The sequence below is a fragment of the Eubalaena glacialis genome, chromosome 3, assembly GCF_028564815.1.
Source record: "Eubalaena glacialis isolate mEubGla1 chromosome 3, mEubGla1.1.hap2.+ XY, whole genome shotgun sequence".
Lineage (NCBI taxonomy): Eukaryota > Metazoa > Chordata > Mammalia > Artiodactyla > Balaenidae > Eubalaena > Eubalaena glacialis.
In genome coordinates, this window is record NC_083718.1 from 169,721,709 (window position 1) to 169,742,957 (window position 21,249).

The 21,249-nt window shown below is 48.5% G+C and overlaps 1 protein-coding gene across 6 annotated transcripts; it reads right to left on the minus strand.

The window, feature by feature from the left end:
- Positions 1-2,390: 2,390 nt before the first annotated feature.
- TMEM39B (transmembrane protein 39B) lies at positions 2,391-20,218 on the minus strand. Of its 6 annotated transcripts, XM_061186870.1 has the most exons (9): positions 20,116-20,218; positions 18,336-18,462; positions 17,605-17,824; positions 16,911-16,994; positions 16,437-16,591; positions 8,852-9,188; positions 7,756-7,943; positions 4,357-4,477; positions 2,392-2,836 (listed from the first exon to the last, which is right to left on the minus strand). In XM_061186870.1, the coding sequence occupies exons 1-9, from the start codon at positions 20,117-20,119 to the stop codon at positions 2,594-2,596; spliced, it is 1,479 nt and encodes a 492-aa protein (XP_061042853.1). In that variant the 5' UTR covers positions 20,120-20,218; the 3' UTR covers positions 2,392-2,593. The 6 variants fall into 6 exon arrangements, with proteins under 6 accessions (XP_061042857.1, XP_061042853.1, XP_061042852.1 ...); XM_061186869.1 differs by lacking the exon at positions 20,116-20,218 and having other exon boundaries at positions 18,336-18,597; XM_061186872.1 differs by lacking the exons at positions 18,336-18,462; positions 20,116-20,218 and adding an exon at positions 17,110-17,192 and having other exon boundaries at positions 17,605-17,685.
- Positions 20,219-21,249: the final 1,031 nt, after the last annotated feature.

Below are 21,249 nucleotides of genomic sequence, written 5' to 3' on the forward strand. Positions count from 1 at the left end.
AGTGCTTTATAATTGACAGAGCTATTTCATTTATCCTTACTGCAAGCTCTCTGAGGGCACAAGTCGGTTCTATAGTGTTCATCACTGATCTCCAGCAGCTAGCACAGCATCTGGCACGTGGTATGTGCTCCATGAATAATTGTTGAATGAATAAACAAACGAATGAACAGATCTGTGAGTTACACAAAAAAAGGGATATGATCTCCCTTTTTAGAGATGAGGAAATTGAGGCTCTGACGTTCATGAGTCTTTTTTTTTTTTTTTTTAATATTTATTTATTTTGGCTGTGCCAGGTCCTTAATTGCGGCACACAGGATCCTTAGTTGGGGCATGTGGGTTTCTTAGTTGCAGCATGTGGACTTCTTAGTTGCGACATGCGAGATCTAGTTCCCCGACCAGGGATCGAACCCACGTCCCCTGCATTGGAAGGCGGATTCTTAATTACTGGACCACCAGGGAAGTCCCGTCGTGTGTCTTTTGAATCATGGAACTTATGGCTGGTACACATTAGACCTCCCTTTTTGCATAATAGGATTCCGGTCCTACTGTCCCCCACCTCAACACACAGAGGAAGGCTATGTCTTCAAGTCACTGGTCCCAAGAGGGAGCTATCTTTTGGAAGCCCAGGTCCTGTCATAACAAATTGCCACCTCTAGTTGTGTATCTGGCTCACTGAGGGAAACAACTCAAAAAGCCAATTCTAGGACTCAGGGTCAGGAAAGGGAGTGTTATCTTTCTCTTCCTACTGCCGCTGCTCAAGGTCAGACCTCTTCATTCTCCGTTGGTCTATTTTACCTGCCTCCTCACTGGTGTGCCTCCAGGTTCTCCCACTTGCACCCATTATCTCTTTAAAAGCAGAGACCTTATCATGTCCCTCCTCTGCTTAGTGATTTCCTACTAACGGCCTTAGGTAATGACCAAACATTTCAATCTGACAGTTAGGCTGGTCCTTACTGGCTTCTTGGGCTACTCCCTACCAGGCAACCCAGGCTCCATCCATATTTGGGGAACCACATTCCCCCAAACATGCTCCTATCTTCTTTCGTGCCTTTGCATATGCTCTTTCCTCTGCTTGGAATGCAATGCCCTCCCTTCCCCCTTGACTATGAGGTGAACTACTCACTTTCGAGACCGAATGCAATTTTCACCTTCTTGAAAAAGCCTGTCTTTCCAGACAGAGTCAGACTATCTGTCCTCTCTGCTCCCCAGTGCCCTGGACACACATTTTCCTCAGCACTTGGCAATCTAAGTTGTTCACAAGGTGTCTCTCTCTCCTGGTTGTCTATGAAGGGACAGTATCTTCCTCATCTTTCTGTCCCAGTGCCTGGCACAATGCCTGCCTCAGCAGAGGTACCACAAACATTTGCTGCAGTGTCTGCCTCCTGTACACCACCATTGGAGCATCTGCATAACTTGTAGCCAAACAAGGGCTCAGGGGACACGGGCAGACTAGATGAATGGCTATGACCATGTCTCCTCTCCTGCCAGCCCCTGAGCCCTCCATCCTATGCTCCACAGGAGCCAGGTGGCCTTCCAAGTGGCTTTGTTTCCATTTAAGCCCTTGGCCTTGCTCACACACCCTCTCTAGCCTAGAGCCATGGGTCCTCCCTGATCCAGTCCCTGCAAACCTTTCCAGATCCAGCCCATCTCCCCCCAACTTTCCTTATCTTTCTTGCTCTAGGAACCACTTTCTGCTTACCTTCCCCAAATACCCCAGAATGCTACTGCTCGGCTTGAAGCGCCTTTACCCCCTCTTGTCCACCTAGGAAGTGGCCGATACATCTCAGACTATCCCCTCCTCCAAGTCCAGAGAGCATTAAATGTTCTCTCCCCTGTGCTATTCTGTACCTTGTAACTGTTATACCCCTCCCAGTGTAGTGACTTGTTTGTTTCTGTGTCTTGGCATCTTCACCATCTACCACGGCATCTGACACAGAGCAGGGTCTCAGTGACTGCGTGCTGGGAATCAGTACATCACATTCTGCTGGGATAGTAGTGTTATCTTTCAGAGGGTTTTGGGACCCAGCGCTACCACTTCCTAGCTGTGTTACCTTGGGCAAGTCATGATAGATAGCTCCCTGAGCTCCTGTTTTCATCTATAGGAGTGACAGCACCTACCTCCTAGGGTTGTCATAAAAACTGGATTAAGACAAGGCCTGTAATACATGTAGAGCAGCCTCTGGCACACAGCGAGCATTCAGCCAGCAGCAGCTACCATGCTATGGTGACCTCGGGGGTCTCATCTTTTCTCCACCGGAGAAGGCAGAGCTCACAGGGGCCCCAGAAGCCATGCATGGGGTGTCCTGGCCAAGAATCCCACACCTCTGCTCTCTGCCTGACAGGCAAGAAAAGGAGAAAGAAATACAGGACACAGGCTTATTGGGAGTATAAAAATAGGACTTCTTTTTTCTCCTCATAATCACATCAATTATCAAAGAAAGAAACAGTATGTAACAAAAATACAAAGCTCTGGTGGATTTTTTTTTGTCTGTTTTTGTTTTTTTTTTTGCCCCTCACCCATCCCTCTCCCACAGCCGCTTCCCAGGGAGCCCCTGGCTGAAGCCTGGATGCTGTCCCTGGGTCGCCCTGGGGCTCAGGAGAACCGGTGGTCTAGGTCCCTCTGGGGGTTGACCGAGTACGAGTAGGCCTTGCCCAATACCAGGCGGTCTCGCAGCAGCTTGAAGAAGGCGTAGTAGTTGCTGAAGAGGATGAGTGCCAGTGAGATGGTCTGGTGCCACTTATCAGAGGACATTAAGGAGTAGAGCTGGTAGACGATGACAGCGCCCTCCAGCAGCAAAAGGATGTTGAGGATCCGCAGGGGTTTGCTGAAAAAGAACTGCCCAGGAAAGAGTAGGCATGGACTGGAAAGTGGGCTCCAGAAACCTGCCTCTTGGAAGGGGGTTCTGGGTAGGCCAGTGAAGGGGTCAAGCTCTTGGGCCCCATGCAGACTTGGGTGGGGAGGAAGACTTCGTAGGGTTGGGCGTGGACCTTGCCATCTCTCTGCCTTTGTTTGTGGTGTTCCTTCTGTCAAGACTACTGCTTCCCACAGAAGCCGTTTAAGATCCGGATCAAAAAAAAAAAAAAAAAAAAAGATCCGGATCAACTTCCACCTCCTCCCAGAAGCTTTTCTTGAGAGGTCCTGCTTGTTCTCTCAAACTTTTGCTGATCGAAAACCAACACCTTATTATATGTGACCTCCTGGGTACTGTCAGGCCTGAACAAAGTAGAATCTTATGACAGAGGCATGGAAAGTTATTATAGACTCTATAGCCTGAGTCATTTACTATTTCATGTGTAGCATCCCCTGCTAGGCCGGAAGCTTCCAGGGGACACGGAGACACATCACTCTTACCTGGTGTCTACAGGGCAAGGTAGAGTGTAGAGACTAAGAAAATTTTTCTGGTCAGTTTAAAAGAATGATCGATGTCCAGGGATCTTGATTCTGCAGGGGCCAAGGTACCTAAACCTCAAGAGCTGATTATAGGATGGCAGGACAAGTGCCAGGAAACACGAGTCCGAGAGACCAGCACGCCAGGCTCAGCTCTGCACCCGACAGGCTGCAGAACCTTGGGCAAGTCCCTTCCCTGTCTGAACCTCAGGTTTCTCTACTGGGAAAAGAAGAGGTTAGCCCAGATCAATGATTTCTCTAACTGTGTTCTTCAGAGCCCCAGGTTCCAGGAGGTCTTTTAGGGGCTACCGAGGTGGTAAGCAGGAAGTGAGGGTAGTTCCAAACCCTTCAAACAGAGCAGCGCCATGAGGTCCTATATACTGAACTTTAGTTTGACTGAGTTGGAAAAAAGGATTTTGACAGTAAAATAAGTAAATAAAATGGAGACCACCAGCCCAGATGATTTTGAGCAGCCCTTTCCATAGTACTGAGTCCATGAGCCATTACCATTAGTTCCCAAGTTTCCCAGTAAGGCACCCCTGGAACAAGTTAAACTCTCTAAGCTGATTTCAGTACCTGAAAACCAGGACAGCCCTGGTGTTTCTTTCATACACAAGGTTCTGGTGAAGACTGAATGGGAGGGTGCATGGGAAGTGTTTACCACAGTGCCTGGCACACAATAAGGAATGACGAGTGTAATTATTTTCACCACCAAGAACCCCTCCTTCTGTTGTATCATCTTTTCTACCTCCACCCAATGTTTTCAAAGATCTGGTACCAAGTGAGCTACAGTTATGAAGGGATCATTTGTATGGCTGTCCTTGGGCTGCACATGTGCATTGTCTTCTTTTGGGTTTGGGAAATATTGAAAATAGCCGCCTCTTGCTATGACATCACCTTCCTGCCCAGCTGATCCTCCTGCCCTCTAGATCAGGCCCCACCCCTCCTTCCCAGGGGAGGAGACTCACGTGGAACCGGAAGTGGGAGACGTCGGAGGGGATGGCCACATTGTAGTGGCCCACTGCTTTGTAGACGTTCTTGCTGTGCTTCACCAGCACGCCCTGTGGCCACATGCATTCTTCAGTCCACCTGGAGGCACAGCCCGACAGAACTTCCTTATGCCCAGCTCACCCACACAAGGGGATGCGAGAAGACTGGGCATGGGGTGACCACCAGGGCTCTACTCCCATTTCTATCACTTAGACACAGTGACTTTCCTTTTCTGGGTCTCAGTTGCCTTTTGTGTAAAATGGGTAAGAACTGTAAGAAATTCACTACACTGGGAGTCGGAAGGTTTAGGGCTGACATTCATGTCTCTGAGGGATTTCGAGAAAACCCTTTTCCCTCCCAGGGGTCATTTTCTTCATCTGGCCTCCCATCAGTCTCACCTCTAGCCTCCCAGCAGTCCACCACACAGCTGCCCGAGTGGTCTTTGTAAAACACCAAGCCGAGCCTGACTAGTCTCTCCTCAAAACCCTTTGAAGGCTTTCCGGTGCCCCTGGAGTCAAGTCCCCAATGATGTGTTACGGCCTCCAAGTCCCAGTGTGGCCTTCCATGACCCCCACCACACAGCGCCTGCTCAAGCCACCCAGAACTGCCTCTAGTTCCTCCAGCACACCTGACTGCTCCTGTCTCTGCATAAGATGCTTGCTCCAGCTGGACTGCTCTTCCAGATGCCTTATCCCACAGAGTTCAGCATCTTTTAAATGCTCCCTGAATCTCCTGCTACTGGTCCACTTTCCCCAATGTGTTGTCACTTATTTATTTCCCTGTATCCCTCACTAGTCTGGGAGCGCTGAAGGGGAAGGGATGGTGTCCAGTTCATTTCTGTGTCCTCGGAGCATGCCACAAGGCCTGGCACAGAGACGCCCCAGAGAGCATGTGAATAAGGTTGTGGGACCAGTGAATTTTCTCCCATTGTTCTTTGAGATCTCCCAGGAACTCTAAGGGTCCTGGGCCAGAGGACTGAGAATCACTGTCCGCAAGAAGCTCAATCTCATGTTCCTGTCCTGTTGATTCCTTCATTTAAAAAACAGTTACCATGTCATATGCAACAACATGGATGAACCTCACAAACAATATGCTGAATGAAAGAAGCTGGACCCAACAAGAATGTCTACTGTATGATTTAATTTACATGAAGCTGTAGAACAGGCAAAACTAACCTATGGTGAAATGAAATGAAAAGATGGTTGCCAGGGGGAGGGGGTCACTGGGAAGGGCCATAAGGAAATTTTCTGAGGGGCTGGAAATGTTCTGTATCTTGATGGGGGAAGATCTGTTAATTTCACTGTATGGAAATTTCAAGATCTGTTAATTTCACTGTATGGAAATTTTACCTTAAAAAAAGCTTACATACAAAAAACACAAAAAATTTGCTGTTGGACCCATCACAAGCCAGGCATTTTGCCAGGAGTGAGGAGATGGCCGAGTGCTCGACAGACAAGGACCCTGACCTCCAGGAGCTTTAGTCTTGGAATGACAGGCAAGTAACTAAGCAAACACAGCAGAGGGGGAGCACAGGCAGGGCAGGGACACTGAACCTATCCTGGGTGGTCAGGAAAGTGTTCCTGGAGGACGCAAAGTGCTAAAGGATGAATAGGAATTAAACAGGAAAAGAAAGTTGGAAAGGTCATTCCATGCAAAACATGCATCATAGGCAAAAACCTGGATACAAAAGTACATACAGGGACGTCCTGGTGGCGCAGTGGTTAAGAATCCGCCTGTCAGTGCAGGGGACTCGGGTTCGATCCCTGGACCGGGAAGATCCCACATGCCGCGGAGCAGCTAAGCCCATGTGCCACAACTACTGAGCCCATGTGCCACAACTACTGAGCCTGCGCTCTAGAGCCCGCGAGCCACAACTACTGAAGCCCGTGCACTTAGAGCCCGTGCTCCGCAACAAGAGAAACCACTGTAATGGGAAGCCCGCGCACCGCAACAAAAAGCAGCCCCCGCTCGCCACAACCAGAGAAAGCCCGTGCGCAGCAACGAAGACCCAATGCAGCCAAAAAAAAAAAAAAAGAACATACAGAATTGGAGGATCCGAAGAGGCTGGGTCTGGCTAGAGCAGAGTATGAGTTGGGGCATGGGAAGAGATGGAGCAGAAAGGCTGGTAGGAGCCAGTTCATCATGGGAAGCCACGTGAAGGAGCCTGGATCTTACCTGCGGACCATGGTGAGCCATGGGCAGGTTTATCCTCATATTCAGCCATGTACTCTCTTTCTACTCCCCCCTCCCCTCAGAGCCTTAGGCTAAGCCAAGCCCCACTTCAGCCCATTTGGCAATATCCATCCCCTCTCGGGACCACCTGGACAGAGCCTGAGAGGGACCCTGACTGGCATGGAGGGCCAACATCAGGAGGCTTGGCCTCTGCGGCCTCCCTTTGCATCTCTGTGGGCCTACCTCTACAAACCTGTCCTAGGGGCCTCTTCTCAGCTGGGCCTTGTGCTGGGCCCAAGACTCAGATGTGATTCAGAGATGGTCCCAGCCTTGAGGCGCTTCCAGTCTAATGGGGGAATACAGGCAGGAAATTAGCATAACTGGGGTAAAAAGACGGTGACGAAGGGCTGTAGAAATGCTAGGCACCAGGAAGGATGGGTCAGGCTGAGGGGAGGACAGCCCAGCCCCTCAGGGGTCCTGAGCAGGGTGACTTCTGCCTCTGCTCTGAGTGCAATGCCATCCTGCAGCTGGGCCTCTTTCACCCCACTCATCCTAACTCTTTGTGTACATGGCTATCACCCGCACCGGACTGTGAACTCCTCAAGGGGTCTCGTCTCAGCCATTTCCTCCCTGTGGCTTTTCTTCCCTGGCCAGGGTATGTTATCAACTAACACAGTACCATACCCTGTTACCAGACTGATGTTTCTAAGGCACACCTTGGAATGGATCCCTCCACTGTTCAAAACCCTCCATAGCTCCCCTCTGCCTATAGGTCAAAGTCCAAGCTCCTTTGTCCAATACGCAGCACCAGGCCTGGGACAGCTTAGGTAGAAGTAAATGCTTTCTGAAAGAGTAGATGAGCCAATGACTGGATGGATGAGTGAGTGGAAGGAGGGAAGCAATGAGTGAATGCATGAGCAAATCAGCCAATGAGCAAGTAACTAAGTCAGTGAATGAGAAAGTCAATGAGTCTATGAATTTACCACTTGCCTTCCTCCCATCTTCAAGACACTGCAAGTTACCCAAGGACAGGAGACATGTCCTTCCTGGGCCCTGCCATATCCCACTCTGGCCACAAGGCCTAGCATACAAGACATGCTCAATAACTATTTGCTGACTGAATGAATGAGTTGATGAGCAGGGAGGTGAGTGACTCCAGACACTGACCGGGGGGGCTGGGGTCGAGCAGAGAAGGGCAGACTCACGGGTGCTGCAGTACGTTGGAGCACAGTGCTGGGTCCACCTTCTGCCAGCAGCCCAGGTGGGCAGCGGCCTTATGCAGCAGGTCGCAGTAGCTGGCAGGCAGCAGGTGCTGCATGAGGATCACCGAGGTGCTGATGGACACCAGCAGGAAGAGCTCGCAGGACCAGCGCTTGTCATAGTAATGTGTGTTCTGGGGGCAGCGGGAGGTGGGTGAGACCTTGGACACCCATAATGGCCTCACTCCCTCCCCCATCCCTGATCCCACCTGTCTCGGAGATCAAGACAGCCCTAGAGAGACCTCGGGGTGGCCTGAGACGAAGGACTGAACACCTAACAAAGGTGGCTTAATCATGGGCTTAAACCCTATGCCCACTACTCAGTTTTCTACAAAGAAAAATTGTTCCCACTCTGAGCCAGAGAACAGGCTCTGGGGTTCAACGGAAATGAGTTCAAATCTTGGCTCTGCTGCTTAGTCACTATGTGACCTCGGGCAAGTCATTTCACTTCTCTGGGCTAGCTTCCTCATCTGTTAAATGAGGATAAGAGTAACCACCTCTGAGAGGCGTGAGGAGGATTATAATACTCATCAAAGCTCTAGCAGGTTGTAGGTGCCCAACGGACATAAAGTCCTCTCAACCCCCAATCATTCAGTGCAGCCCATCCTCAGAGAAATGTGTCAAGCCAGCTGGGGAGGTACCTTCCCACATGGCCATACAAGCCAGAGAGAGAGCACAGGCCTTTGGAGTCACTCAGATCTGGATGAGTCCTGCCTTTCGAACTTAATGACAAAGCAGGACATTGTGACGTGCCTGTGCCAAAACCACCACACTGAAACACCAAGTCACCGCCTTCCGTTACCAAGTATTACAAACAACAATGCCACGTCCCCCTTGCTGGCTGGGTGACCTCGTGCGGGCCACATCCATTCAGTGAGCCTTGTTTTTTCCACTCTAAAATGAAGGCAGTAGTCACTCTGGCCCTCAAGAGCACATATGGGAATCTCATCAAGAGCAGCAGAGTTATTTATGCGAGCAAGAGGGCTCCTGGGGGGCAGGCAGCAGGGTGAGGCCCCTTCCCTCCCTGGGTCAAGCTACGCACCTTCACGAACCAAACAGGCACAAAGGCCACGTAATAGGCGCTCAGCATGGAGCTGACCAGCACCTCCTTCATGCGCCAGTTGAAGTCCATCTTGAGGAACTCCACCTCACTGCGGATGAGGCTGGGCGACAGGCAGCAGGCGTGGGTGGGCATGGCGTCCGGGCCGTACAGCTGCCGCGTGTGCTGCTTCCACGTCTCCCGCAGTGTCAGCAGGTAGTCCCGGCTCCGTGCCAGGCCACTGACCGCCTCCCGGGGACCCATGGAGGCCATGTGGCTGAAGAGGTTTGTCTTGCGGAGGTCACAGTTCAGCTGCAGGAACGGAATGTACATCCCAAACCTGCTGGGGAAGACAGTGGTGAGGGCAGGCCTGCCCAAGGGCCAGGATCCCAACTCTTAACCACCAAGGGAATCTTCTTTCCTCCTGGGCTTTAGCTCTCCTGGCTGTTCAGAGGGGAGACTCTACCGGTCCCTCTAGCCATCCAGCCTCCCAGCCAATGATCAGTCATTCAAACCATGTATTAGCACTAAGTGCGTGCCAGCACTGTGCTGAGCGGCAGGTATACAGTAGGAAGCAAGACACGAGTCCCGGCCCTCACAGACTATTGCTGCCCAGCAGTAATCATAACAGTCCACATTCACTGGGCACAACCTGTGCTCCAGATACTGTACTAAGTGCTTTACATGCATTCTCTTCTTTTGTTTCTCCTAACTCTGTGTTAGGTACTGTTAGTTTGTGCCCTTTTCAGCTGAGGAAGCTTTGACTCAGATAGGTGGAGTGGATTCCGAAAGGTCACACAACTATTAAGGAAGTAACAGAGCTGGGATTAAAATCCAGAACTGTCTGGTACCGGTGATCATGACAGATACTCCACAAATACTACAAGTAATTCATTAATTGAAAATATACATGGTACCACAAAGGAGAGGTAGACATTGTCATGGGTGCACATGGGGGCAGCTCTTTAGCTTGCAGAGGAGGACAGTTCAGGAACAATATTTATTGTGTGTCTATTATGTGCCAGGCACTGAAATGGGCCCTTGAACAGTACAAACCACTTCCCCTGAGGAGTACCCCTAGGTCAGGGCTGGAGCTAATTAGTTAAGAGATGGAGTGTGTGGCTGATATCATTTAAGGAGAAAACTAGACAGACCCATAGCCCAGAAGAGTAGATCATTAAAGTGGGTAAGTGGGCTTCCCTGGTGGCGCAGTGGTTGAGAATCTGCCTGCCAATGCAGGGGACACGGGTTCGAGCCCTGGTCTGGGAGGATCCCACATGCCGAAGAGCAGCTGGGCCCGTGAGCCACAATTACTGAGCCTGCGCGTCTGGAGCCTGTGCTCTGCAACAAGAGAGGCTGCGATAGTGAGAGGCCCGCGCACCGCGATGAAGAGTGGCCCCCGCTTGCTGCAACTAGAGAAAGCCCTCGCACAGAAACGAAAACCCAACACAGCCAAAAATAAATAAATAAATAAATAAATTTAAAAAAAAAAAAAAAAAACCTTCTAAAGTGGGTAAGTGCCAAGCACAGTACATGGAACGTCATGATAGGTGCTCTTGACAGGCATTCCTTGTTTTAGCTTAGGGCCTCTCAATTTCCCCAGGCCCTCAGACATAGCTCCAGAAGAGTCCCTGGGCTGCTGCCAGGAGCCAGAGCCAGTGAGAATGCTACATTTTCTTATCTATAGTAATGTTCTCTTTCTTTATTCTGAACTTCCAGGAAGGGATATATGAGTGTTCTTGGGCACTCATATAATTAGCCTCTTTGGGTTTTTGCTTTCTGGCCTATAAAATGGGAATGCTTCCACTTCTCCTAGGGTAAGGTTCAAGTAAGATAACTTAGAGAATTCTGGTCAAGAGCATAAACTTTGGGGTCAAATAGGCTAGGATTAAAATCCCAGCTCTGCCACTTACTAATGCTGTGATTTAGGGCAAGTTATATAATCTCTAAGAGCCTCAGTTTCCTTAACTTGCCTTAAGTTACCTAGCTTGTACTGATTCTCTATGCTCAGTCAGGCATTATGCTAGTGTTTTTATAAATACTCTCTTTTAATCTTTGCAACAATGCCCAGCATGGTGTCTGGCCCAAAGTAGAAGATCAATACAATTTTGTTTAGAAAGGAAAGAGGTCAATGATTCTGTGGGACAGAAAAGAACACTGAAATGGGATTCCCAAAACACTCTTCAGGGCACTCGGTGGGAATGAGGGCGTGGGGCACCTACATGAACATACAAGGGTTTCAGACTCAACCTTAAGGACAAGTACTCAAGAATCTTCTTGGCTTTGCCACTAAGAAGGACTGCCGATACAATTAAATTATTTGGTAACAGCAAGTAGCTGCTCTGACAGGTCACCAGTTAGAAACAACTTCACATGCAAGATGGCAGATCCTCTTTCATCCTCTCCATCCTAGATGTGACAGTATCAATGTAGAAAGTAAATAAATAAAAGTAGAAAATAAATCCATATCAGCAAAGAGAATGGGAGTGGGGGTTATCAGTACATAAGTGATTCTGACAAATTTAGATAGCAGATGGAAACATGTTGACAGATGAGGAGGTCATCATCTAGAGCAGCGCTGTCCAATAGAAATATGAGAGCCACACAGGTAATTTAAAATTTTCTGGTAGCCGCATTAAAAAAAAGAAGAAATTAATTTTAATACTCTATTTTACTTAACCCAATATAGGCACAATATTATCGTTTCAACATATAATCATTATTTATGAATGAGATATTTTACTTTCTTTTTTTGTACTAAGTCTTCAGAATCCAGTGTACGTTTTACACTAACAGCACATTTCAGTTAAAACTAGCCTATTTCAAATGTTCAATAACAATAGGCAGCTAGAAGTTACTAAACTGGATAGCGTAGGTCTAGAATGTGCCATGAGAGGGTTACAATGGGGGTAGGAGCTTATCTGCCCAGAGTGACCCAAGAGAGACTGGCTTGAAGTGGGCACATTTGATAGAGGGTAGAAGTGAGAAGCAGGGCTGAACAAATGGGATTAAACACAGATCTGTATTCATTTATGAGTCACTCCCTTTATTCTCCTACAAACCTGAGACAATCTACCCTGAAAGAGTCTTCTCTAAAGAAACTGAATAAACTGAGGAGAACTGAGGTCTCTAATGGGGGCACCCTAGAGTAATACCCACCTCCCCTTTCTGGTCTATGGGTGCCCACAGCCTGACAATTAGCACCTCACTCACTCTTCCTAAAGCAAAGTCTACCAGTCAGTGTGCCCTGCCCACATACTTAGAATTCCCAGTCAAAACTCCCATTCACGTATACAATGGAAGAGGGAGAGAAAATGCATTCCAAGCCACTCAGTCCTCCACTCTTAAATGTAAACAGACAACCAAAGAAACTAACTACACTTAGAAAACTAGCAGCATGAAACAGAAAAACTGACCCGGTGGAAAGACAACATTGAGGGAACATAAGAGATTTTTAAAACAAGAACAGAATGCTATGAGAAAAGAACAATCAGAAATCAAGAAAGAGGACTTAGAGATGAAAAATATGATTGCTGAAAAAAATCTCAATAAAAAAGCTGGAAGATGAAGTTGAGAAAATCCCCCTAAAGACAAAGAAAAAAAAAAGAGAGAGAAAGAGAGAGACAGAGTCAGAGAGAGAAAGAAAGAGGGGAGGGAGGGAGGGAGGGAGGGAGGGATGGAGACGAAGAAAGGGAGAAAGATGAAAAGTATGAGGAAAAATATAAGAGAAACAGATGACCAATCTATGAGGTCTACCATCTGATGCAGAGAAGTCCCAGAGAGAACAGAAAAAATGGAAGGGAAGATATTATCAAAGAAATAATAGAAGAAAATTTCCCTGACCTGAAGAAATACACAAATCTCCAGGTTAAAAAAGTCCTAGAGTACTGATAAGATGAATGACAAAAGTTCCATATCAGACACATTCTTGTGAAATTTCAAATAATCAAAAGATAAACAGAATACTCCCAAAAGCTTTCAGAAAGGAAAAAACAAGTCATCTACAAAGTAACTGGAATCAAACTAGCATCAGACTTCTCATTAGAAACATTGGATGCTAGAGACAATGGAGCAACATCTTCAAAATTCTGAGAGAATATGAACTTGAACTTAGAAATCGACATTTGGCCAAACCATCAATCAAGTATGAGGGCAGAATAAAGACATTTTCAGACATGCAAGGACTAAGACTGTATATACCTCCCACATACCCCTTGTTAAGAAAATTACCTCATAATGCACTCCAGCAAAATAAGGAAAAAAACCAAGAAAGAGGAAGACATGGGATCCAAGAAACAGTGGATCCAACCCAGGAGGGCAGCGAAAGGAAGTCCCAGGCTGAGAGCTGTATAGCAGGCTTAAAGAGCAACCAGTCCAGACTGGAGCAGGAGGATGGAGGGCTCCAGGAGGGATGTCTTTGGGGGAAAACTGGACTCCAGGCAACAGGTAGTATGATTGACAGGCTGGATAAACTTGAGGATATGTTGAAGGCCCATCATTCTTTTGTCAACAAGAAAAAAGAAAGGCATTTAGAAACTCCAAGAAAAATAAAAAGCTATATAAGAAAGTTACAATCTAAATATGAAGCAAACTAAAATGTGGCATGGTTTTAAGCAATTGACGGAATATAAGAAAAGAGAAACCATTTGACCTCGATACTAGGAACATTCTTTTTTTAAGAGGCCCAAGATTATAATTCGGTAAATATAGAGAAGGAATATCATCTATGCACACTACTCAGTCCTGCAGTGAATAATATTTTCACACTCATAATAATATCAAGGCCACTTATTGGTTTTTAATTTTTAGAATTAGCCTTAGACAAAGAATGGAAGACTTAAATGTGGCTATATAGGAGAATGTGAATGTCAAGCATGACAATATAAGAGTACAGCTGCCAGGAAGTGATAGGAGGAAGAGGGGAGGAAAAGCCGATGGATAGGGCTCCTAATATTATGTTCTTACATAAAAGGGATTAAGACACTGACTATTGTTGATGGAATAAAAAACATAGGCATACTCATATTATTGAAAAAGAGGCCCAACAGAAAACTAAAAATAATAACAATTATCAAATACTAGGAACAGTACAGATGGAAGGTGAAGTAAATCTTCATCTATCAATGCAGGGAATCAATGTACATGTGCATGTGTGCATGTGTGCGTGTGTGCGTGTGCGTGTGTGTGTGGTATGCTTGTATATGCACAGAACATTCATTTCCAGGATATACAAGAAACCAGAAACATGGTGGTTACCTCTTGTGGTGGTTAGGTTCCCTTCCTTCTAAGAGTGGAAGGGAAACTGGGTAGCTGGGAGACAGGAGTCAAGGGAAGAATTTTTCATTCTACATTCTTTTATCTGTTTTTCAGTTTTAATGATGTGAACCTATTACTCAATTATAAAATCAATAAATAAATGTGTAAAGAAATAAACAAAAGCATAAGGATACTAGAATTATGGAGGCAACTCAGAGAACACTTAAAACCAGAAACAGTAAAAGAGGTTGCTTTTGAGAAGTGGGACTAAAAATCTGGAGGGTGGGGTTAAAGGCTGTTTCTCATCATAAGCTTTTTTTTTTTTTCTTTTGGCCACACCACACCTTGTGGGATCTTAGATCCCTGACTAGGGATCGAACCTGCACCCTCAGCAGTGAAAGCACGGAGTCCTAACCATTGGACCACCAGAGAATTCCCATCATCAAGTTTTTTAGCACTATTGAATTTGATTTTTTTATGATATACTTGTCTTATATTAATAAAAGTTTAAAGATTAAATAATATAAAATAAAGCAAAATATGAACACTGGGTGATGTCTGAGTAGTAACCAGAAAGTGTCAAATTAAGGCAACTGCTGACATTTCTAATCAGTACAATCTTGGAGGGCCATTTGTTAATATCTATCAAAAATGTAAAACATACCTTTTGGTGCAATAATTCTACTTCTGGGAATCTGTTGTACAGAAATATTGGACAAGTGTGCAAAGATGTATGCAAAAGAATGTTCCCTGCCTCATTGTTTCCAATAGGGAAAAGCTAGAAACAACTCAAAAGTCCACCAACAGAAGACAAACAAAACAAATTGTGAAAAGTCTATTCAATGGAATACTATGAGGCCATTTAAACAACTGAGGCAGACCCATATATACTGCCATGGGAAAATATCCAAGTTATATGACTATGTGAACATATAATAAATTATACATTGTCATGCACAGAGATTAACTCTATTTCTGTTGGGGTTTTTTTAATTTATTTAATTAATTTATTTATTTATTTTTGGCTGTGTTGGGTCTTCGTTTCTGTGCGAGGGCTTTCTCTAGTTGTGGCAAGCGGGGGCCACTCTTCGTCGTGTTGCGCGGGCCTCTCACTATCGCGGCCTCTCTTGTTACGGAGCACAGGCTCCAGACACGCAGGCTCAGTAGTTGTGGCTCATGGGCCCAGTTGCTCCGCGGCATGTGGGATCTTCCCAGACCTGGGCTCGAACCCGTGTCCCCTGCATTAGCAGGCAGATTCTCAACCACTGCGCCACCAGGGAAGCCCCCCTATTTCTGTTTTTAAAAAAATGTATATGTGTGGGTACTTGCACAGAAAAAATTTAGAAGGACATGCTGCAAGATAATGGTTTTCTGGAGAACTGAGATTATGTGGGACTTCCATTTTCTATGTTAAAAGCTTCTGTAAAGTTTAATATCGTTACATGACACATGTATCACTCTTATAATTAAAAACTAGTTATAACTAAAGCAAGTGTGATTGGGCTCCTACCATGACAGTGACCTTTTGATCACACAGGGGAGAGACGAGTGCCCAGCTCTGAAGCTTCCCAGGGAACAGAGGTGACCCAGACTGAGGAAGTTCATGACTCAGAAAGCCCAGGGGCTGGGAAATGACTGTTAATGCCCAGGCAGCCAGCAGCCTGCCCCAGAAACAGCCAGAGTGGACATCTTGCCAAAGCTCTCCCCAATTCTAGTCCAGAAAGGGGCAGGCCTGTGCTCCTCCCAGACACTATCTTTCCATCCTCAACAATCTGGGTTCTGGCAAGACGGAGGAAGTGAGTGAGCAAAGCAGACACACAGACAGACATACAGATATGCATGTGAAGATACACACACACACACACACACACATACGCTTCATGCACAGACACCACACAGAAACATGCACGCACCCAGGTGCTTGCAAGCATACAGACCTGGGGGAGGCACCAAGAGACTACATAAACACTAAGATATACAAAGAGACAGAGAAAGAGAAAGAACCAGAGAGAGAGGAAAGGAAGAGAGAAGAAGACGAAGCCCGTGCATCCCCCCTCAGGAGCTGTGGGATATACACTCAGATCTGAGTCCCCTTCTGACCTCCCCCTTGATGGCACCTTGGGGAAATTATGCCTGCCGTCTCAGTTTCTGCTCCTGCAAAAGAAAGCTAATCGTCCTGATCTCAGGACGATATTGTCAGACAATGTGAGAGGGTACTGTTGCTGCCTGCCTGTGAGTCTACTGGGTATGGGGGCCCGGTGCCCAGCCACACTCAGGGCAGAGGTCAGGAACAGGTGCTGGGCAGTGAGGGGGTGGAGTGAGGGGTACTCACGGATAGCAGAGGAACAGGAGGTTCAGGAAGGAGTAGGTCCTGAAGAGGTGGATGAGGGAGCGGCACAGACTCCAGCCTGTTGCCGTGAGAACGGTGAAGCGGGTGAGGAACAGCATGATGGAGCGAAAGAGGGAGACCTTCCCCCTCTGAGAAGCCTGGGTCAGGGCGAGATAGGACGGGATGGGGCCTTGGATGGAGGTCATGGGGGCTGTGCCCGAATCCCACCCAGCATGGCCCGTGATCCCGCCCGGGGAAACGTGGGGCAGCAGGCTGGGCAGAACCTGGCAAGGCGAATCCTTTCCCTCGACGCCCAGGAAACTCCAAGAGCCGATGGGATGTAATACTCCTCAACCAAGTTCAAAGGGAGCCCCAAGGAAATGCCTCAGGGTTGAAGGGCTGGGCACACCTCCTTGGTACCCCCAAGGGTAAAGGGGAGTCCCAGAGTTCCCCGGCCAGCCTCTGGGACCCAATCACCTCCTTCACGATGGACCCAATGAAGCGGCGGCCCAGAACAATGGTGGTCACCATCAGCAAGTTGAAGTCGATCAGGTGGAAATTCTGTCAGGGGGCAGAGGCTGGGGGTCACGTGGGCCCCCTGCCCATGTACGGGCTTTTCGCATACCCACCTCCCCCTGCCCAGTCCTTTCCATCAGGACTGTCCCCACTCTCTGACCTTCATAGGCCTCCAGCTGAGTCAGACCAGGAAAATACCTAGAGGAGTAGAACAGGACCCAGAGGAGGAAAGTGGGACAGTCCCTGGAGACAAGAGAGTGGTGTGTGAGCCCTCTTGCTCTGATCACCCATGCCCCTGCCCCTGCACCTCTCCTTCTGCACAGAGCTCTTTCCTCTCCTTGAAATAGCCATGTATGCCTGTGGCTCACCTCCCCCACAGGACTTAAGAGTCTGTGCTCCTTTAGACAAAATCTGAGTCAGATTCATCTCTGCTACCATTACACTGTGTAGTGCGGTGCTGAGCACACTAGGGGTGAGCGTTCAGGAATCATCAGTTTCCTGTTCTTTTTATACCTCCCATGCCCAGCATGAGGCCAAACACACAGGGTTCTGGGTAAGCTATGCTAAACTAAAACCAAACATGTCACTCACACACACACACACACACACACACACACACACACACACACACAGCGGGTCCTAGCTGGGCACCTACCAGGGAGGTGTGGGAGGGCGGATGGGAGGGCGGATACCACCACACTGTCTTGTAGATGTTGATGTAGTGGACGAAGAGGGCTATGAGCTGGCAGAAGAAGAGCTGTAACTCAAACAGAATGCTGGCCTGGACGGGCAGCTCGGGGATCTTGCAGTGCTGCAGGGGCACGACCGTCTGGGTGGCCAGTGGGGGGCTGGAGAGGCCCGTCCCAGAACTGCTCCTGGGGGTGGGAGGGAACAACATCAGGAGCTGACCTGAGAACCCTACCAAGAAGCGCTTCTGGGGCACAGGATTGCGGAGCAGGACCAGAAAAGCAGCTCAGGGCAAGGATGGAGTCCTCCTAATCCTGCCTGTCAGACAAAGGAGCTGACAGAGCCTCTTCCTATTCATAAGCTTATTCAGGCTTTCCAACATTCCCCAGGAAGGAAAGAATTGTTAGGTCCATTTTACAGATGAAGAAAAGGAGGCCCAGAGAGGGGAGACAACTTGTCCAAGCCACCAGCAAATCAGAAGCAGAACTGTAACTGGAATCCAGGCCTTTGGGTTTATTACACTATGTCCCACTGCATCTGTCCCACTGACCACCCTCTGGGACTTTTCTGCTGCTCCCCACCCTTTAAGCCCCCATCTGGCATCTGGGGTATCGCACCCTAGAGCCCAGTCAGGGAGAGCTTTGTCCAGATTGCTCCTGAGAGCCCACAGTGAGGCACAAGAGACAGAAAGTAGTTTACCTGGTGCGGGAACGGACACTGGTGACTGATGCGCTGGAAGTGTGGCCCCCACCTGAGCCCCCAGAGGATCCTGGCTCACAGAGTGGATTTCGACAGTAGGATGTCCTGTTGGGACCTCTTCGTCCTCCTGCAGGGCTCGACACAAGGTAGATCCTCAAGCCAGAGGGCATATATCAAGGATAACAGCAATGATACTGGCTACCAGTTCTCATTTTGTCACTCAGTTACAGAGACCCATGATCTGGCCCCTGCCCACCTCTTCCAACTTATCTCCTACCATTCTCTGCCTCGCCCCCATGCTTCAGCCAGCCTGGCCTCTCTCTCTTTGAGCAAACCAAGCTTATTGCTACTTTCTGCACTTGCTGTACTCTCTGGAGAGCCATTCCCTGCCATTTTGTAAGTATCTGCCCCCATAACTCTCTATCTTATTTCTATTTTTTTTCACAATTCACTCTTCATCTTATTCATTTGTTAACATATTTACTATCTATCTTTCCCACTGGAATGGAAGGCCAGTGAGGTCACTATCCTGATATGTCCTTTTCACTGTTGTATCCCCTCCTCCTACCACAGTGCCCAGCATGAAGTAAGTGCTCAATAACTGTTGATGAGGTAATGAATCTGGACAGGTTCCACAGATTGGTAAACTCAGTTTACATTGTGTCACAGGTAGTCTGGGGGTCTGGGTCCTGCGCTCTTAGCGCTGGTGTACACTGCTCCTTTCAGATACTACAACTCCCTGTAGGCTTACAATTACGGGCACCCGTGAAGTTTTTTCTCCAGGACCCAAGATCCAGCTCAGTGGGCATCCTGGCCTCTCACAGTCAGGACCCAGGGCCTGAGCACCGTGTCAAGGGAGAATGGTGTGGTTGTGAACCCAAAACTTGGACCTGCAACCTCTTTTTCTAGGCTTAGCAGTCTAGCCCAAGCTCCCAGGCACCACCCTGCACAAAAGTCCTGCACAAAGCTCCAAGGCACCACCCCAGTCCCAGTCAAAGTTATAGCCTTGTTCATACCTCCCCATGGCAGCAGAGCAGCCTCCACACACACACACCCCCCTTGCCCTAGCTTCTCAGCCTGGAAGCTTTTCCCACACGTCTCGGAAAAGTTCTTGTCCGGGAGCTCTGCCCCAAACAGCTCCCAGCCCCAAAGCTCTGTTCATGCACTACTGTACCTGGCTTAGAAAACCCCACACAGGCACCCTCAGTCCAGATGCTCTGCCCACACCCACTCTCCTCTGTTTAGAAGCTCTGCACCCACATAAAGCCCCTCAGCCCAGAAGCCCCGCCTACACACAATTGTCAGCTCATAAAACCCGCCCACAAGCCAATAAAAGCTCTCTCTGCCCATAAGCCCGGCTCCAGAGTGGGCTCCCTTCGTCTGGAGGGTCTCCTTCCCGGCCCACCTCACCAGTACAAAGCCCCTACTGCCCAGAAAGTTTGCCCCTGCACCGGGGCCTACAGATCAGGAGCTCCGCCCTTAGCACTAAGGCCACGCCCGCCGCTAAGCCTCGGCCCACTCTAGCCCAGAAGAGTGGGTCCTCACCAAAGCCCCCAGGAGCCTCCGCATTTGGAAGCCCCTCCCACCGCTCCGATGTCCCGCCCCCACAACAGAAGCCCCACCCGCAAAACGACAAGAGGGGGCGGGGTCCCTCTACGCCCACATCCCCTCCCCCTCCCCTCGCCGGGATCCTGTCCGCGTGGGGGAGCAATTAGCAGCTTGGCCGTCCTAACCCCCGAGCCCGCCCGTTCCCGGGCCAAGCTGGACCCGCGCCGCTCACCCATCTCCTCCCCCCGGCGCTCTCCGCTTCGCCGCCGCAGCTCCAGCGGGCAATATGTCGGAGGCGACGGCGGCCGGGAGAGGACTAACCGCCGCAGCCCAGTCCCCTGGTATCAGCTGCGCGCTCCCGCCTCGCCGCCAAATTTGCATACAAGGCGGGCTAGAAGCTGGGGGCGCGCTTCTTAAAGGGGCCGCTCGGACCAAAGCAGTCCCGCGCGCTCTTTGTCTCGCGGTCCCCCACGCCTTTCCTGCAGCTGCTGCTGAAAAACCCGAGAAGGAGGAGAACCCACCTTCTGCTCTTACCTTGCGTGCCTTCTCACAGCACCTCTTCAGGGCCGAGGGAGGGGGCCGGAATAGCCTCTCGGTTCCTGCATCCATGAGTGGTCTTCCGGCGCCTCAACCACATCGCGTCCCGAGTTGGGCTTTCATCTTTTCTCTTTGGCCTTATTGCTCTTAGGTCCACTCCAATCAAAACCTGGGAGTTATTTCCCCATTTCCTTCTACCCCCACATCCAATCTTCCACCTAGTATTGCTGACCCTAAGTCCTAATTATTTATCACATCTGACCCGATCCTTCTTCCACCACCTTAGTTCAATTCCTGATTCTGCCAGTTCCAAGACTTGAAATCCTGTTTCTTGCTCTTTACTGGTAATATTCACCTTATAGGTCTTGGTGGCCTATAAGGTGAAATAATGCATGTAGAACAGAGTCTGTTTTTGTTTTTTTCAGAGTCTCTTTTAATTAATGTTCGCTGTCATTACTATTATGATATATGGCAAGCACTTAACACAGAGGAAGCACTCGATAAATGAGCTGCTACTAGTAACCGTTATGATTTCTTCCCTCATAAGACCTATAAGATGTCTCAATCATCTGGTACCTCCGTTACTTAGCACAGTCTTTGGCACATAATAGACAACAGTAGTCGGTTAATTAAATGATTTAGTAGATATTTAATTAATAGATACAGAGCTTACAGTTAAATGGGAGGAGATGGATAAAAAAAAATTAGTAAATTCTGCTGTGTGTTAGAAGGGAATGATTACTGTGGAGGAAAACAGGAAAGGGGGATGGGAGGTTGCAATTTTAAACAGGGTAGTCAGTAGGCTTCATTGAGAAGGTGACTTTTGAAC

Bases quoted from the DNA above. Each gene is read 5' to 3' on its own strand.
- TMEM39B (XM_061186869.1), bottom strand. From the start codon at position 18,505: ATGCCCTCTGGCTTGAGGATCTACCTTGTGTCGAGCCCTGCAGGAGGA. The intron at 16,592-16,910 runs GTGATTGGGTCC...GCCCTGACCCAG, and splicing joins TTGGGTCCATCGTGAAGGAG to GCTTCTCAGAGGGGGAAGGT. The intron at 9,189-16,436 runs GTGAGTACCCCT...CTTCCCCAGCAG, and splicing joins CTCCTGTTCCTCTGCTATCC to GTTTGGGATGTACATTCCGT.